Source organism: Bemisia tabaci, chromosome 4 (genome assembly GCF_918797505.1).
Source record: "Bemisia tabaci chromosome 4, PGI_BMITA_v3".
Classification (NCBI taxonomy): Eukaryota; Metazoa; Arthropoda; class Insecta; order Hemiptera; family Aleyrodidae; genus Bemisia; species Bemisia tabaci.
Genome location: NC_092796.1, coordinates 17736632 through 17753881, shown reverse-complemented (window position 1 = coordinate 17753881; position 17250 = coordinate 17736632). Strand labels below are relative to the sequence as shown.

The window sequence follows — 17250 nt, the reverse complement described above, 5'->3', positions numbered from 1 at the left end:
CTTTGTAATCCTCCATCATTTCCAGTAGAAAACTTTGAGTTTTCAAATTTTTCCAATTCTGAAAATTTTCAGAAAAACTGAGAGTAAAAAGCCTGGAAAACCTCTGACAACAAGTAGGACTTTCTAAATTCAGGATCGCTAAAGTGGACACAATTCAGCCCTGTTAATGAGCTTACTGAGGTCTACGAACTCTGTCACTTCAGTTATGCGACTAGTATTAATATTCTGACTTTTATTATAACACCTCTCCACCATCATAATTAATTTGTAATGGAGAGAAAAGCAGAAAATTATTGTCTTACAATGGTCATCAGTTGTCATTATTAATATCAGTGTAGCAGCCTTATCTGTTTTCGCAACTCTTACGTGAATATACAAGTATCCCGAACTAATTCAGAAGAGAGAACATCTCAGGAAAATAGTTGTTCTCCTGATCCGCAAAAATTTTAAGAAAATTTAAGGTTTCATGCTACCCTAAGTCTGTCAAGAACATGTAGGCTGCTCATGATGTACATTTGAAATTATTAAATGGCATCCAGTCTGCAAATTTAGAAGAAGAATGATTCACATTTAAGGAGGCTTTGAAGTTTTCCTTTTTAAAAATGATAGCTTTGCTGGTCCCAAGCTTGTATGACAACTTCCCTTCCTATTCACTTTCCATTAGCTACTTACTCCCTCAAATTAGCTCTAATTTGCAGAAACTTGCCAGCCAAATGGCTCTTGTTGTTCCATTGCTCCTTAAGTAATCACTGTACTTCTGTGTAACTCCCTTCATTCAATTTAAAAAGCGGAAACATCACTTTTTTATGGATACCTCTGACTAAGCTTCATTTGCATTAAATTGATAAGAACAGCATATAAAACGAGATTTTTAATGAAGAGAACTGCTTTTTTCTATTTGCAATTTTTCATCTTAAGAGCGAGATGTTCTTTCAAGCAGAAAATGTAACTCTATTTTTATCACACTATCAGTACGTCTCTCATGATTACTTCTTTTGCCGTATATAAAATAGCATATTCCCAATTCCTAATATGTGTACAGAAATTACCATTATATTTGAACATTTTTTTAAATTTTTCATCAGTCGGTATCATTGAAGTTATTGATTGTTTTCTAACTTAAGTTTCATCGTTGATTTTCCTCTTTTCTCCCAATGATTGATTTTTGTGACAATTAATTTTTGATTTTTTACAACATCAAAGCCAGGTTTTTTCAACTCATTTCATTTATGCACCCTTTTGCTGTCTCCATTTTATGAAATCGAACAGAGCTCACATGCTGAGGCATTGACATTATTTTATATCAGCATGCAGTGAGGTAATTTTAAGACCATTTATAAATGATTTTATACATGTAATATGGCTTTTTCTCTTAGATTAGTGCTAGAAGGTGTTATATATTATTATTAATTCCATCAAAAGATGAGTCATCTTCCTAAGTAATTTACACTTGTGTGCTGTTCTCTTTTGAGTGGATGTTTTATTCCTCAGGATAACCGGTCAATACTTAGATTTTTCAAGTTTAATGTAGGTATTTATTGTTACTTTTAAAAATTATGTACTTCTGTGAGTGTATAATTTCTCTGCAGGAAGTCTTTCAGTATTCTCCTGTCAGTTCACATTTTTTCTGTTTAAAATTATGATTGTATGTATTCATTTTATGTATCAATTTATTTTATACGCAATATTGCATGTAATTTTTAAAGTTCTAGACAATTTGTTTGAAAGTCTTAAATATACTTCTTTTTTCTTAAAGAATCTATTTTATTTTCACAGCAAATAGCCATAAGTTGTTTCAAAAATTTAGCTGCCTTATTATGAGTAACTTTACATATGAAACCGAAAGTTATGGGAAAACGAGGTCTGTGAGCTAATGAATGAAACATAGAAAATCGGAAAATTAAGAAACTCAACCAACAAATTAAATTAACGGAAATTCCGATGCATTTCAGGTCTCCACGGTCCTTTCTCCAAGGCTGAACTTTCCGATTTTCTTTATTTCATAAGTTCTTTTTTTTTTTATCCAATAGCAATAAATATTATTTACTATAGAATATTTTCCTTTGATTCTTCAAAAATGAACCTGTTCTTGGTAAACAGCACATTTAATCTTTTTTAGAGAAATACAACAAGAATGACAAGTTATTAAACATGTACTGATCCGATTTCAACCCATAACTCTCCTGTGATCTGGTATTAAAGAAGAGCTGACAAATTATTTGTTCAAATTTACATTTATTTCATCCACAAGTGTATAAAATAAGTTTTAAAATTATTTAAGCTGCAAAAGTATAAAAAAATACAACTAGATCTTAAAGTAACATTTGGACTACATATTGCAATAAGGAACTCCTATTTCTGGTTTATCCATAGAGGCATCTAACTGCGCGTGGGAACTTGAGGCAAATCTATTGTTTCTAACACAAGCCAAGAATGGCACTTAGATCCTTTTTGTAAAATGGAGTTCATTTACAGTTATGCTACAAGTACACAGGATTAAGTCGATGACAGTCAGAAAACATCAATGCTACTTGAGTCTTTAAAAGGTTCTCCCATGATGGGACATTTATGTTGGCTACCTATTGATTTTATTTTGTCAAGTGTAATGTAGCATTGAAATTGAGCACTCGTCAATTTACTCAACAGTATCTTTGGCAGTGAACGAAAAATTCCCATCCTCTTTTTACGATTTTCTTACATGCTCTGAACAAATTCGCAAGTCTGAATGTGATGGCTTCCCACTCGTTACCTATCCAAAGCCAAGACCGAGTCTGAGTATTAAAAAATAATTTTTTACTAACTCAACGAATATGAATTTCTGCATACGCAACGAAAACTTACAGTCAGTGGGGCTGAAAACCAATCGTGACTTATCCTGATACCAAGTTTTTAATACTTTTTTACAATGCACAGATCACGAATACCTCCTTCAGTTTCGCTAATTTCAGATATAAACAATCAAAATCCTTGCTTTCAGCATTTAGAACGGAGGAATTATTTAGACTACATTTTGCACTTAGGAACCATAAATTCCGTCCCGGTTTCAAAACAACGTATGTGCCATTAGTTTCCCTATGCACTCAAGTGTTTATTCAGATGAGCCAGAATTTTTAGGTCCAAATTGCAAAATGCAGTCCATTTAACCTTTGTCTCAAAATGCTCTGCAATGACAAAATACTGGTGAAAGTTGAAAACATTTTATCTCAGATCGTTACAGTGCAATTTAAGCAACACTTCCTCTTACTGTTTCCTCATATTTTTGTCTTGCGAAGAATATTCTGTAAAAATCCAGAAAATTATGTCGGTCACTTATATTCTAAAATGATGAAAGCCGAGCTCAAATTTTGAAACTTGTAGCCGAGGTATGTGCTGTTGGTCTTTCATCAGTGAAACATCCAATGGCAGTTTATGTTTGTTATTCTTTCATTTTCATTTTAACAGTCAGAGATGATAACGTTTCAGGGGAGGTTTATCTGTATTCTGCATCCCTTGCAAAGTGTATAAAGGATAGAACACCATCGGTCAAGTAGATAGCTCCAGAGAATATGCAGAGAACGCCCACTGTGAGCCCTATCGTGCGTTCGGGCATTACTTTCTGGTAGTGATGCTCATTTTGGTAGCCAGACCAGTAGTGCAGTGCGATTCCACCAACAGCGATGAATAGTATTGTCCCAACGAAGTTCATGATTATGTCCTGTTAAACAGAAATCGGAAAAAATTACTCATACTACCGACGTATTGTGCAGTATAAAAAATTTGGCAGAATCAACATTATTTCCTGTCAGATGAAAAATGGATTTGTAAAATTACCAAATCGATGGAAAATGAGGAAAGTTTTGTTTTAATTTTGGTAAAAAATCCTTTACCAGGGTGTCTTGCATCAGGATTTGAGGTCAATCAGGATTTAATCCCAATTTCATCAGGATTCGAGGAAAAATCGGTCGAAAATCAGGATTCGAGAAAAGCCGGCCATCCGATCCGATTTTTTTATCGAAATATTTTTGTGAAGTTACTTACATTTCTCCACAAAAAATAAGGATTTCGAAAAATTATGAAACCCTGGTAAAAATTGGCAGTAGAATCTGTGTTCCAAAATACCATAGACCTACAGCCGGCTGTAAGATTTCCAATAGCTTCTATAGCCGGCTACACAATTTATTATAGCCTTTTATAGCCGATGGCGATTAAGCAACAGCCAGGCGATAAAGTGTATGCTAAACGTTACTTAGTAATTACGGATGCTAGGACTTAGTGAGTTTTTGGACTACTGCTCTCTTTTTCGGCCGTAGTATCTCGATTTATTTTGCAAGGAAAGCTCCGTAGGATGCTTGCCATTCTTAATATATTAGAGCGCCTTCAGTTTCGCATGATACTGTAATACCTCTGGTGTGAAATAGTTGCTTCAAGCGCCGTGGCACGCTGCGGCGCGGCAGGCGGGCAGCTAGCGCGAAACGCGCTTTGGCGCCTACAAACCTAACAGGGAGACTTCACGCGTTGCGCAATGCGTGAAGTATCCCTGTTAGGTTTGTAGGCGCCAGTGCGTCGCTGCTCCGCTTTGTATTTAGGCTATAATATTTAATCTGGCGGAGTCAGCGTTATTCAACTCATGATTTTGAAATGTTTGCACATCCTGTATGGATTGTTCTCATTTTAATTGATGAAAAAAATATGTATTAAAGGAAAATATAATGTGTGTTTTGTAAATATTAAGGTGGTTCCGCATTAAACTTAATAATTTCCAAAGCACACGAATTTCTACACAATTTCTTATAGCCTATTATAATCGATGGCGAAAAAGCAACAGCCAGGCGATAAAGTGTAAAGCCCGGCGATAGGAACTATAGCCCGGCTGCATAATTTTTTATCGCTTCGTATAGCCCGGCCGTATGATTTTCTCCGCATTCTACAGCCAGCTACACCTATGATTTTCTTTAGGCGGCTATAAGAATTCCTATGGTATTTTGGAACGCAGCTCTTATCGCCAATTTTTACCAGGGAATCGGAATTTGCAGTCAAAAATCAGGATTTCCCATAATGGAAAAGAAAATTAGACACCTTGTTTACCTATTAGAGTGTATAAAAATCAATTTTTTTTAAAATCTAGTCCCCCTATTTCATCCATATTTTTAAAAGAATATTTCTCGAGGAAAAGTTATATTCTTACCACCAAAGTTTTCTTCTGCTCAGTCGTTCCAAAACCATAGGAAATGAGAGTGACGATGGTGTATATTCCGAAGCCCACGAAGACGCCTGATGCTATTATTTCGGCATCTGGGTTCTTCTCCTCGTTCAGATTCCATGTTCCTCCTACTCCCAAAAATCCTCCTCCGTAACCTGTCCGATACAGGATCAAAATTATAATGTTCAGCACCTACACAGACAGGAAAAAATACTTCAATTAATGAAAACATCTATCACATATTTATATTGGAAAGTGAGGCATGGAAAAATGGTCGTCGCCATTTATGTCTTGTATCATTGCGCATCTTAAATGTTAAAAATACACACCAACATTTCCGCCGCAAATCCCAAAATAAGATCTTCAGTCATTTTCTCAACATTTCTCTTCTGTTGTGCCTGAATGAAGTATTTGAACATTGAAAGAACAGTAGGTAGTTGTTTTTCTAGCACAACCGACGTGATGTAATGTCGAAAATAATCTGCTCAGTCTCTTTTTAATGAAAATTGATCCCTTAATTTTAGTAGATACAAAGTTGCTCTAAATTTCACGCAAACCTTTCTAAATTTTTCTCTGTAAGAATTTCCTAGTTCCACATAACTTGTTAATGGGTCCATTGCGGCGGGAGAGCTGACTGCTTGAGGGGTAATGCGCCTTCATGTGAAATCCTGCAACTTGGTGTACACGTACAACCAGATGCCGCTCATAGCTGCGCATGTCTAGCATTTGGACTGCATTTTGCAATTTGGAGCTATAAATTCTGGCTCATCTGAAAAACACTTATGAGCATTGGGAAACTAATGGCACACACGTTGTTTTTAAAACGGGCCGGATGTATAGTTCCTAATTGCAAAATGTAGTCCATTTGGTCTGGCACCCGCTCACCCAGGTAGCTGACGCTGATGCCGCACATTTCCTGGTGCTACGTTCAATCCGGGTTGCCTACCTATCGTCTCATCAAAAGAGCCGCACGCGAAGCCCAAGACCGTACATTTTAATTTTATGTCCACGGTAGAGGGTGCATGATTTGGACCTGCTCATTTTGCAACACTAGGAACCACAATTTCTACCTCATCTTAAAAACAACACACGTGCCGTTAGTTCCCCCTGTGCAGATGGGCGTTTTCAAAAATGAACCAGAAATTGTAGTTCCTTTTTGAAAAATGCAGTCCGTTCGTCTTGCGATTAGAATGTTTTGTACCGAATACCGTAAGACGTCAGGAGGGTACTTAGGTACGAGATGTCACCACATCCGCCTTGCCTATGAGGAGATGAATCATTACTTAACGGGGTTTCCGGAAGTTGGCGACCGGAAGTGGAAGCGCCCTGCAGGTGGATGAAACGACGATTCATGACTCATTGAACTGGTTACGTGGCCAGCTCATTGCAGCTCGTAGTAATGAGTTCATGAATGAAAGGGTGACGTGTAACGTGTCAGCTCGCGTGTAAATATTTTCAGGCGTTGTCTTTAGTCTCGCTCTCAAGTGTCTACGAAAATAACTACCTGTATGAGTCACCTCACCGGCTTCGAAACAGCGCAAAAAATGGGATCTATGGGAAGGGGTCTTAGGTATGATTTGCGTAAAATACTTAGGTAGGCACTCATGCTTTCCCTTTTCTTTTGTTTTTTTTTTTACTTTATTTATTTTTTTTTAAAAATATAATTTACATACCTACCTAAGCATGTCACTACGTCAGAAAACTTTTGGGCAAGATGAGTTGGACCCAATAATTCAGCTCTGAACTACTACCTCAAATCACCGTGAAAAATTAATGTGGGTATATTTCTACCCCTACTTGAATCAAAATTATTTTGTCTGGGACGTCGAAAAATCGAGAGAGTCGGGATTCATCAGAGAACCAAAAATCTCCGAAAAAATCAAGGGCAGTTGTCGGGGAGTCGGGATAAACACAGGGATTTCAAAAAGCGATTTTCCCCCAAAAATCAGGTAGAATGATATGTACTTTTATTTTTGGGGGAAAAAAAAAAATTGCCAGAGCCCTTAATTGTTGGAACTCGGAAATATGAAATTTTGGATCTATAATCATGTGCGTGTCATTCTCGCGTGACACATCCACGCGCATTGAATACCTACATAATTAAATTGATGTATGGAATAAAGTTGAGTAAATAGAAACTCGGGAAGGAAAGAAAAGAATGAAAAATGAGTCACGGGCTAATGCTTATTTACCTACTCAGAATAATAATTTCCATTGGCCCTGCTACTTACAGAAGTATGACGGCAACACTTGGCGTACAGTGAAACGAGTTCATCAGAGAGGTCGGACATGAAATTTTTGACTTAAACTGCAAATTTTGATGTTTATTTCGTCACATTTTAAATTTAAGGGGTTTTTCTAGAAGGCAAGTTCACGAGGAAACCAATGGAACCACTTTAGAACCTCAAAGTTTTGTATGAACGGAGTTATAAGCGTTTAAAGTCTCCAAATTTTGTCCGACCTCTCCAATTGACTAGATCCACTGTGTGGCGTAAGTCTGGGTGAGTATTTCCTGTGAGCTTGGAACTTGGAGCTTTTTGTTTACTCGCGTGTCCGGGCCGGGTATCTTATCAGCGCAGGGCTGCCGGATCGTACCGACTTAAAGTCGACTTTCACTCAATGGAACAGGGTTTAAATCAGATTCATTTGCGCAAAAAACTGGCAACATAGCATGAGCTGTTTGCACCGAAGACGCTTCGTTCCAGATCAATGAGTAATGACTAATAATGACTTTTTGGTGGGAACCCTTCGCGTGTACCCAAATATGCACCTGTAGTATTTTGCATAAGCTCGTGTATTTGGAAAATTATGCTTTTATATTTTGTTTTCTTTACAAAACGATGGTGAATTTATGAAAAACATGCCAATATCCTCGTTGCATGATTTCTCTTAGGTGGCGTGGCGGCTGCGAGAGGGGGGCTAGTTTCACGGAAAAAATTAAATTGCTGATTTCACAATTTTGTAGTTTAAAAAAGTGACTGGCACGTTTTAGTCGTTCAATGCAGATGTTACAGTAAAAAATGCTAATTTATTTTTTTTTTAGATTTATTATTGGTAAATATTGTACAATAAATTAGCTTTCTCTTATTGTAAATTATACATTTGAAACAGGGTTGTCACTCTTTTTAACAATTGAATTGTTAAATCAGCAATCCATGTTTTCCGTAAACTCTTATGACAGGATGATTACCTAATTGTCTGTTAATCAGAGGGGCTCAAATGTGCATTATCGGTGCGTCTCAAAGGGAAGGAAGGGTAGACAAACTAGAAGTAGTAGGTACTTGCGTAGTAGTTGAGCGGGCTTCTATTTGCTCACCTACGCGGGTATGCGTTCAATTTTGAAAATATATGTTAGTGAAAGGTTGAGAGTTCACTGGAAAAAAAAACACATTGGATCTAGAGTCCAGACTCTTAAAAATCGACAAGAAAAATACTTTTGATTCAATCAGATTTAAGCTTAAATCAAGGAAATCCGCTCAAATTAAGAGGCTTGGTTCTTGATTTAGGCTTAAATCTGATTGAATCAAGAGTATTTTTCTTGTCGATGTTTTTAAGAGTCTGGACTCTATATCCAATGTGTTTTTTTTTCCAGTGTTTGATTCTATGTATAGGTATGTCTTATGCATTCAGCGTGGGATAAATTTATGAAAATATGACCATCTGTAATGGCAAGTTCATGTCGATATACGCTGTTTTTTTGGATAACGTGCGTCCAATCTCATACTTGTGCGTGTGTAATGTCGCGTCGGAGGTTGTTTTAAAGATATCGCATGGCCCACAAGGTGTCATAAGATGTGTTGAAGATGACCTCTCTCTCTCTTCCTCGCCTGTCGTGTGTTGCCTTGCGCGTTTCCGGTTCAAGGTATAAGAAAAGCTAGAGTGCCTGCATTTTTAACGATCTGCAACACAGGCAGCATTTGAGCGGGTACCTATAGTTGCCTCTCAGCCGAGACTCTCAAGGAAAGGGCTTCAATCTTATACCATTTGAAATTGAACCGCGATTAAATTTTTTTTCTCTTTATGGATGAAAAACTAACAGGAGACCAACTTAATTTTAAGCAGCTTGGTTTCAAAACAATGATGTGAACAATCGCGGGTGTAAGTTCAAAAAATACCTATCTTGGTTTGAGACCTCGCAGATTCCCCCGCATATTCCATTTTTTGAGAAGAAAATCTGATCAACATTTTTCTGTGAAATTCGTTTTTATCTGTTTTCTTTCTTTCTTTCTCATTTTACAAAAAATATTCCTCATCAAGTTCAGACGACAAAGCCGCTAAAGTTGTATAAGAACCCTAGACGGACACGCCTTTTTTGAATATCAATAAGCGATTTGTGCCCCACCTTAATAGTACCTTGATACCCTTAGTAGTATCTTACACCCTGATAGTAAAGTAGCCTCACCTCAACCATCCCCACAATGTCCAAAACTATCATGTAACCCTAGGGAGTGCGTTTTCCGCGGTGGTAAATTTCTTATACCTCTTGCTCACTTGAGAGCTTTATTCCCGCAAAAAAACGCTAGTTAGGGCAAGCACGTTTGACATCGTGAAAATAACATTTTTAGCAACTGGCTTTGCATATCGTAAAAGTGCCTTGGCGTGCGACACAAAAGAAGATTTTCACTTACCAATTTCACAACTTTGATGACAATCGTCGCAATCGTAGCTATGCTCACCATCTTGATTTAAGTTTGGTTTTTTGTATACGGTGACACTAGAAAAAATACTGAAAATGTTCTTAAACCGGGGTTGAAACCACAACACTCGGAAAAAAAGGAACCAAATTATTTGTATCTAAAAAAAAACGATCTCCGCACTTTCGCGAATGAATCAACCACACGAGAAAATTCAACTCAGACGTTTAATTTTTGCAATTTTAAAAGCTCTAGCAAGGAAACGTAGGATTTTCCCGGGGAAAATTCGCGTTTATCCTATTGGTTCTTGAAGCAGTGACGGTTTTCGGGTGGCACCTGTTTCGCAGTCGAGGGCGCGGGCGAAACTCTTGAGCGTGTTTGAAGGATCGCGCATTCGAGCTAAGCCCTCAAAAGATAGGGCCGAAATCTTGAGATAAAGCGATCGGAACTTACAGGTGTGTTCGTTCGGGTTATGAAATATTTTCTCATTTTTTATTGTATGCGTCCGGAACTCATTCTCTTGCACCTTCGCAGGATGAGTCGCATCGTTGCCTCCGAGAGATTCCGAGTGTGAGCGTCCTTGCGTCCTGCTGTCAGGGGTTTTTTTTCTCTCAAAAGGGATAAAAGTGGCAAATTTTTTAGACTAAATCCAGTGGCGTGGCGTGCTTTGCGATTTATCGATTGATACGCCACTCAAACCTATAAAAAAAGATCGATTATCAGGGTGTTCCCAGCGAACACCTTAGTAATCGATTCTTTACCATAGCTTCAAATGGCGAGATATCGATTATTCACGCCACGCCACTGATTAAATCAATTTTAGAGAATTATATTTTCAAATACATGGTCATTAAAACAGAGTCTCCACGATCAGGAAATACCGGGAAATGTCAGGGAATTTTAAAAAGTATATAGGAAAACCTGGAAATTTCAGGGGAAATGATGCAAGTGTCAGGGATAATGTTGTAAAGTCACCTTTATTTGCTTTCCAGAATGGGGTTGATACTCCGAACTTCAGGGTTCTGCGTGAAAACTATTTCTAATTAAGTCTCTTAAGTTGTTACGACTAATAAAAAATATGTCTTAAATAAAAAATATGTTTACTACAGATTTCAAACGGGCGCGTCGTTTAAGGATGACCGCCCCCCCCCCCCCCCCCCGATGCACCTCAAAGTTGAATTTTTGGGGGGAAATTTTGGTCCTCCTCCCTCAAGTAAATTTTTGCCTCTCTTAAACAAATGCCCAAAATGGTTGAAATATACATATAACTCCTAAAATCGGAACATTTCTGGGTGACGAGCCTTCAGGTTCATCTCAGACCCACAAATTTTTGACTGAACCCACTGTAGGAAGCAATGGTAGATGTTAAAATGAGAAAGTGTCGGTGAAGGAGGGCTCCGTTGTGTACTATTCTCTCATTCCTACTCCCGCATTGCGACATCGCGGATGCGTAAGTCTTGTCTCGAGTGGCCCTATAGTAAATGAACTGGAATCGCAGCGTTGCGAAACTTATTTCCGGCGATTAATGGTCTTGCGTAGCAGCTGTCGAGGCATATGACGGGTATGTACTAGGAGAGAACCTCAAAAGTATGTTGCAACAATGTAGTTATCATCGTGAGTACAGTAGAGAAACATGGTGAAAAAACATTTAAAAGAATGTTCGAGGCGGTAATTTAAGGCCGAGGGAAAAAAGGAAGGTCCCATAAGACGAATAGGTAATATACCTAGCAAATCCAAAAAATTAAATTTCGCGTCGCTAGTTCAAGCAATGCAGATAAGGTCTTCGAATTATTATTTTTTTTTTTTATCTGGCTACCGTTAGGCAGCAACCTTCAACACAACGCACATCCGAACGAATTAAGAAAAAAAAAACCCAAACTAAGCACCATAAGCGTAGCCAGTGGGATCCGGGGGACGAGCCCTCCAAAAGGCCTTCCCTAGAAACTGTAAAGGCTGAATTATGAATTTTTTACCCGGGGCGAGATTGATTTAGGCGTTCTGCGAGGGAAGGGGAGGTGGTGGCCTAGGGACGGCTGCGATAGGGTTGCGCGAATGCCCCCTTTTTTATCTTTTTGGAGATGCGTAGAATTGCGCGAATTTTTCTGGTACTGAAAGATCATAGGTTTGCGAGACTATTCAATATTCAACGAGAAAGCGTTAATCTGACAACCTTGGTAGTTTTTGGTAGATAACTATATCGCAAAAGACTGTTCATCCCCTCCTCACCTGCGGGCATGTCTCTCTTCAGTGGATAGCTCTCGCAGTACGAATAGCCCAGAGAGCTTTCATAGACATTTATAAAGTGAACTAAGGGCCTATGGCCGCTACGGGGCCGCCAACCACTGGAAAAAAGAACAATAAGAAAATCGTAGAACAGCCACGTTCAAGTTTTTTAAGAGCTGAATGGATTCAAAATCCGACGGGTGCACCCGGAAGAAAACGTTGCACCCGGATCTCTGATTGCAACGTTATGCACCACTTTTATGTTTTATTTTTAATAAACGTTTTTAAAAGTTCCACACAGTTTTTCCGAGAAGTTTCTGCGAATTTCCCGAAATTATCTCAAATACTAGTATCGAAAATTTCGACGTGTTATTTTAGTTCGTTATATTGTCTTTTAATGGGACCAAAAGAATTTAACTATCATCCGAGTTTCTGAATCGTAACAATGAGTATATATATATGTTTCATTTAATTATGGTAATAACTGGAGCAGGAAGTCAAGAAAGATGACACGCAGTCCTACAGCATTAGCATTCTTACAGTCTTGTAGGCGCTAATAACCGTTTCACGCCAACTGACTGACTGCACCGCGCTTGGTGCAATGCGAGAAGTATTCAGGCAGTCTTGCAGGCGCTAGTATAGGCTGAACCTCGACCGCGTCGTTTGGCGCAATGCGTGAAGTATTTCGAGAGTCTTGCAGGCGCCGGCCGTCAAAGTTTAACGCCGGCCGCACTGTGTTTGGCGCGATTATGCGAACCCGCGTCACAATAATCGCGGCATCGAATGGTAGAGCTTGAAAGGCCCATGTTGTGTTTCGACGCCGTATGAGCATTCCAACGATGCCTCGTCTCTCCTGATTAAATATTTTTTCCGAGAAAAGTTAGGAAAGTTCTTTATACCCACTATCATTATTCAACCATCTCACTTCATGTATCATCAGACGGTCGAAAGCATAGGCGGTTCTAGACCTTCATTCTTGGGGGTGCCCAGAGGTGGAAAATGTCGGAAACCGGCTCCAAAGAGGGGACGGTCGCTCAGGGGAGGCCTAAGTTTCTGCCCTCAAGTTTTATCCCTTCCCTGCCCTCTTTTCTCTTTTTCTCTCCTTCCTCTCCACTTAAATACCTGTAAATTCAATTTAAAACATTTTTAGCAGTACTTTCCTTCAAAACTACAATCTTACGATAAAAAAACAGTGGAATCTTTGTAAAACACGGCTATCAATTTTAATTCTGTTTAAAGCATTTTCTATTGATTGCTGGGATTTTTTCTCACAGTGAGCAAATACAGAATCTTTCAAAGCAGTAATTTCACGGTTCCGATAACCGTACTTAATTTTTGCTTGGGGGTGCCTGGCACCCACTGGCACCCCCGTAGAACCGCCTATGGGTCGAGGCGAACCCTGGGTGAACAGTATCTGCCAAGGTAGTTTTAGGTACGCATGTTCCCACCATCGATATCCTACATATTACATCTTTAGGTCATGCTATAAGCAATGGTTAGGTATGCTTCATTTTATTTCCGCGCGCTATGTTCAAGACCTGTCTCATGCTATTGTATTCATGCTACATTTTGATTGACAAGTGTGTGATTGTGTTTCAGCAAGCTGGCTTGAAGATCACGGACGCGCAAATCGAGGAGTTGAAGAAAAACATCGAGAACGTGGACTTCAAGGCTGCCGCTGAGGAGGAGAAAAAAACGCGCCACGACGTCATGGCTCACGTCCACGTCTTGGCGCACCAGTGCCCGACCGCAGCCCCTATCATTCACCTGGGGGCTACCTCCTGCTATGTCGGAGATAACACGGTAAGTGAATAAGCTCCAAGGCTCGCTACAAATGCAGAGCTTCGGATAGGTCATTGGAAGTCATTCGTTAATCATATAGGGTGGGGGCGTCTGGTCCAGCTTGGTGTTCTGGGGGAGGGGGGGGGGGGGTTAACGCTGGGCGACGTAATTTACGGTGCGAAGCGCCAATTTTTCGGAAACTTGTCTGGCGTTTTGGTAAGAATATCGACAGCGAATTCCTATGTTTTGGTGGCCGTTCAAGTATTACGGAGCGCACTTTTTCCGATTTTTGACACCCCCACCTCCTTGTGAAGGTTTTTTTTTTTGGGGGGGGGGGAGGGGGGGGAGGGCGTTACAATGTGTCAGTACATTTTTTCAATTTTTATCGAGAGAAAAAAGAGACAGAACCATACATATTATTGATACAAATTATCAAAACTAAAATAAGTACGTCCGTTTCATCTAACGTCCCTGTATGTTTTTATTTGAACAGGATTTAATCATTCTTCGCGATGGATTTGATATACTCTTACCAAAATTAGCAACTTGCATAAGCAAAATGGCAAAATTCGCTCACGAGTATCGAAGTCTTCCGACTCTAGGATACACCCATCTGCAGTAAGTTTCTTTTCGCTTCCTTATTTTACTTACCTCATTTAAGTACCTAGACATTGGACTATCTTCAGTACCTCTAGCTTGCTCTATTCGTAAAATAAATCTCTGACTAACTATCAGAGACTGATTAGCCTGAAGAGCCGGAGGGGAGGACAGGACCGGATTTAGGGGGTGGCCACATGGGCCGCGGCCCACGGCGGCAAATTTTGCAATATTTTTAAATGTAGTCATAAAGAAAAATCGGAACCAGAAAAAAAATTACAAACGAGAAAAGGTGACAAAATCTCTCATTTCCTGAGAGTATATTTCTAATTTAGTTGTCTCTCCGTGATACAATAGACAGCACCTTTAATTAGTTGAGTTAAGACTAAGAGAGAAACCGAACACGGAATTTGGTCTGGAATGGTGCGACGCAGAGAGCAATGATGACGAGGACTTAAAATGAAACGGAGAAACCCTCGGCGCGGCGCGGCGGTCGGAATGTAACACATATTAGCGCCTTCAGGACTGCATGAATACTTCACGCATTGCGTCAAAGACAGTGCGGTCGCTGCGGTCAGCAGTGGGCGGCGTGAAACGCATAGCGCCTACAAGACTGCATGAATACTTCATGCATTGCGTCAAACCGCATACAAGACTAGGAATACTTAACGCATTGCGCCAAACACAGAGCGGTCAGCGCGGCGCGGCAGCGGAAGTTAAAATCATTAAACCACATTCATTAAACCACATTAATGTTTGTTCTGTCATTATTTTTACGTTCATTTCATATAAATGGAAGGCCTTGTCCACACAGAGATAGGTTTACGGAACATAACTTTTGCACTAAGTTCCGTGAACTTTTACTAGTATATTGTTGACAGGGCTTTCGCAAAAAATGTGTCCAACACGAGTATACGCGTCTTATGAACCCCTCCCCCTCCAGCACGCTCACTTGATGGATCTTATTGATGTTTCAAAACGAACGAGAAGGGGGCGGCAAAATACAGGCGGCCCATGGGCGGCAAGTAAGTAAATACGGCCCTGGGGGAGGAGGGGGATTGCGTCCTAAACTTTGGTCAAAAAGGCCTCACAGGGGCCCTTTTAGTAGACTCTTGGGGCTCCATTCGGCACTTGTCATAGAATCTCGTAGAGCCTCTCAATTAAGCTCTTTTGAACCTTCCTTCCCCTCCTTTTTATCAGGCCCATATTTTTATTCTTGGCGGGACACCCCCCCCCTTTCGAAAATTTGGAGCCAATCCGTCCTGCATGTCGCCATTCATTTTACGTTCTTCTACAATTTGGTTTTCTTTTGTCTTCTAGGCCTGCTCAGCTAACTACAGTCGGCAAGAGAGCTTGTCTTTGGCTTCAAGATTTACTGATGGACGAAAGAGCAATAAGCCAAGCACGCAATAATCTGAGATTCAGAGGAGTCAAAGGAACGACTGGCACGCAAGCTTCTTTCCTTGAGCTTTTTGAAGGTATTGAAATTTTGGATTACATTTTTCAAAAGACCTGTAAGAGGGGGAAATGAAGCGCTGGTGCGATGTTATGTCTTTTGAATTTGGTGTGTCTCTGGAACTCAGACACAGCTTTGCGCACTTGATGTTTTTGAGTAGGTGGAGGTAGCCAATGGACAAAAAATTTAATCACTCATGGGAATTACATAATTTTTTTCAACATATTTATGTCCTTCAAACCAATTTTCTTTCTTTTCAAGTTTTCTGTTTTGAGGAACTTCAAATGTTTGCCTTCAAATAAATATTGAGTTGAAAGTAGTAGTTAAGTTTTGAATTTTTAACTTTTTATGAATTTTCAATCTTTTGTTTCAATTTCAGGCGATCACAGCAAGGTAGAATTAGTTGATGAACTGGTCACCAAGAAAGCTGGTTTTCACTCGGCGTATATAATTTGCGGCCAAACGTACACGCGAAAGGTTGATGCAGAATGCATTGCTGTGTTGAGTGGACTGGGATCAACACTTCACAAGGTTCATGTTTATTCTCTGTCTTGTTTTGGCGGATTCTTCTCCATAAAATGTCTGATATACCTAATTATACTTCTCTTGAAAATTTAGTTACTGGCTTTTAGGCTAAATACTCGATGCTTTAGGTAAATAAAAAAAGTTTGGGGAAGAGAAGCTTTGTATGCGACCTTTTTTCCAATTGCTTGACTGTCCTCGACTTTACTCACAGTCAGTTTCTTCCCAGACATCGCACTTTTGATAAAGGTAGCTATCTTTTAAAAAGTTAAACTGGAAGTAGAGCTGAAGCTGATATTATGTAGCATTGTAGCTCATAGCAAAAAATTTCCTTTTCAAATTTTGCCATAGTTTTCTTGTTTTAAGAATCACATTCTCTTAAATCTTAGATCTACTCTGGTCATTTTAATTACTATGGGACCCATGAATCAAACAAACAAATGATTTTTTAGAGAGTAATCCCTCCACTTCGCCTGTTTAACAGATTTGCTCAGACCTTCGTTTATTGGCCAACAAGAAGGAAATTGAGGAACCCTTTGAGAAGACTCAAATTGGATCCAGTGCAATGGCCTACAAACGAAATCCCATGAGAAGCGAGAGGTGCTGTGCCATTGCACGTTATTTGATGAATCTGTCTGCAAACACTCTTCACACAGCAGCAGTACAGTGGATGGAACGCACTCTTGATGATAGTGCCATCAGGTAGAATTTCATTCTTCTCTTATTTTCTTGCTCATTCATACTCAGCTTATACTAAAGTTTTTAATCAGAAAGTATGTAGTTAGATTGAATTTCTAACAGTCCACACAGGCACATATTGTAAACAGCTGACAAGCCTGATTTAACTTTAAGAGGCC

General features: G+C 39.4%; 2 protein-coding genes across 2 annotated transcripts in view; one reads left to right on the top strand and one right to left on the bottom strand.

Moving 5' to 3' along the window:
- Adsl (adenylosuccinate lyase) overlaps nucleotides 1–17250 on the top strand; it is a 33810-nt gene that overhangs the window by 14235 nt on the left and 2325 nt on the right. Inside the window, exons 2-6 of the mRNA XM_019047510.2 lie at nucleotides 13636–13839; nucleotides 14312–14436; nucleotides 15736–15893; nucleotides 16251–16402; nucleotides 16878–17095. Of these exons, the coding sequence (XP_018903055.2) occupies nucleotides 13636–13839; nucleotides 14312–14436; nucleotides 15736–15893; nucleotides 16251–16402; nucleotides 16878–17095 (857 nt within the window). The remainder of the gene's footprint in view (nucleotides 1–13635; nucleotides 13840–14311; nucleotides 14437–15735; nucleotides 15894–16250; nucleotides 16403–16877; nucleotides 17096–17250) is intronic.
- On the bottom strand, nucleotides 2216–10201 carry Ssk (smooth septate junction protein snakeskin). The gene is made up of 3 exons (XM_019047511.2): nucleotides 9808–10201; nucleotides 5165–5371; nucleotides 2216–3694 (listed from the first exon to the last, which is right to left on the bottom strand). The coding sequence occupies exons 1-3, from the start codon at nucleotides 9856–9858 to the stop codon at nucleotides 3470–3472; spliced, it is 483 nt and encodes a 160-aa protein (XP_018903056.1). The 5' UTR covers nucleotides 9859–10201; the 3' UTR covers nucleotides 2216–3469.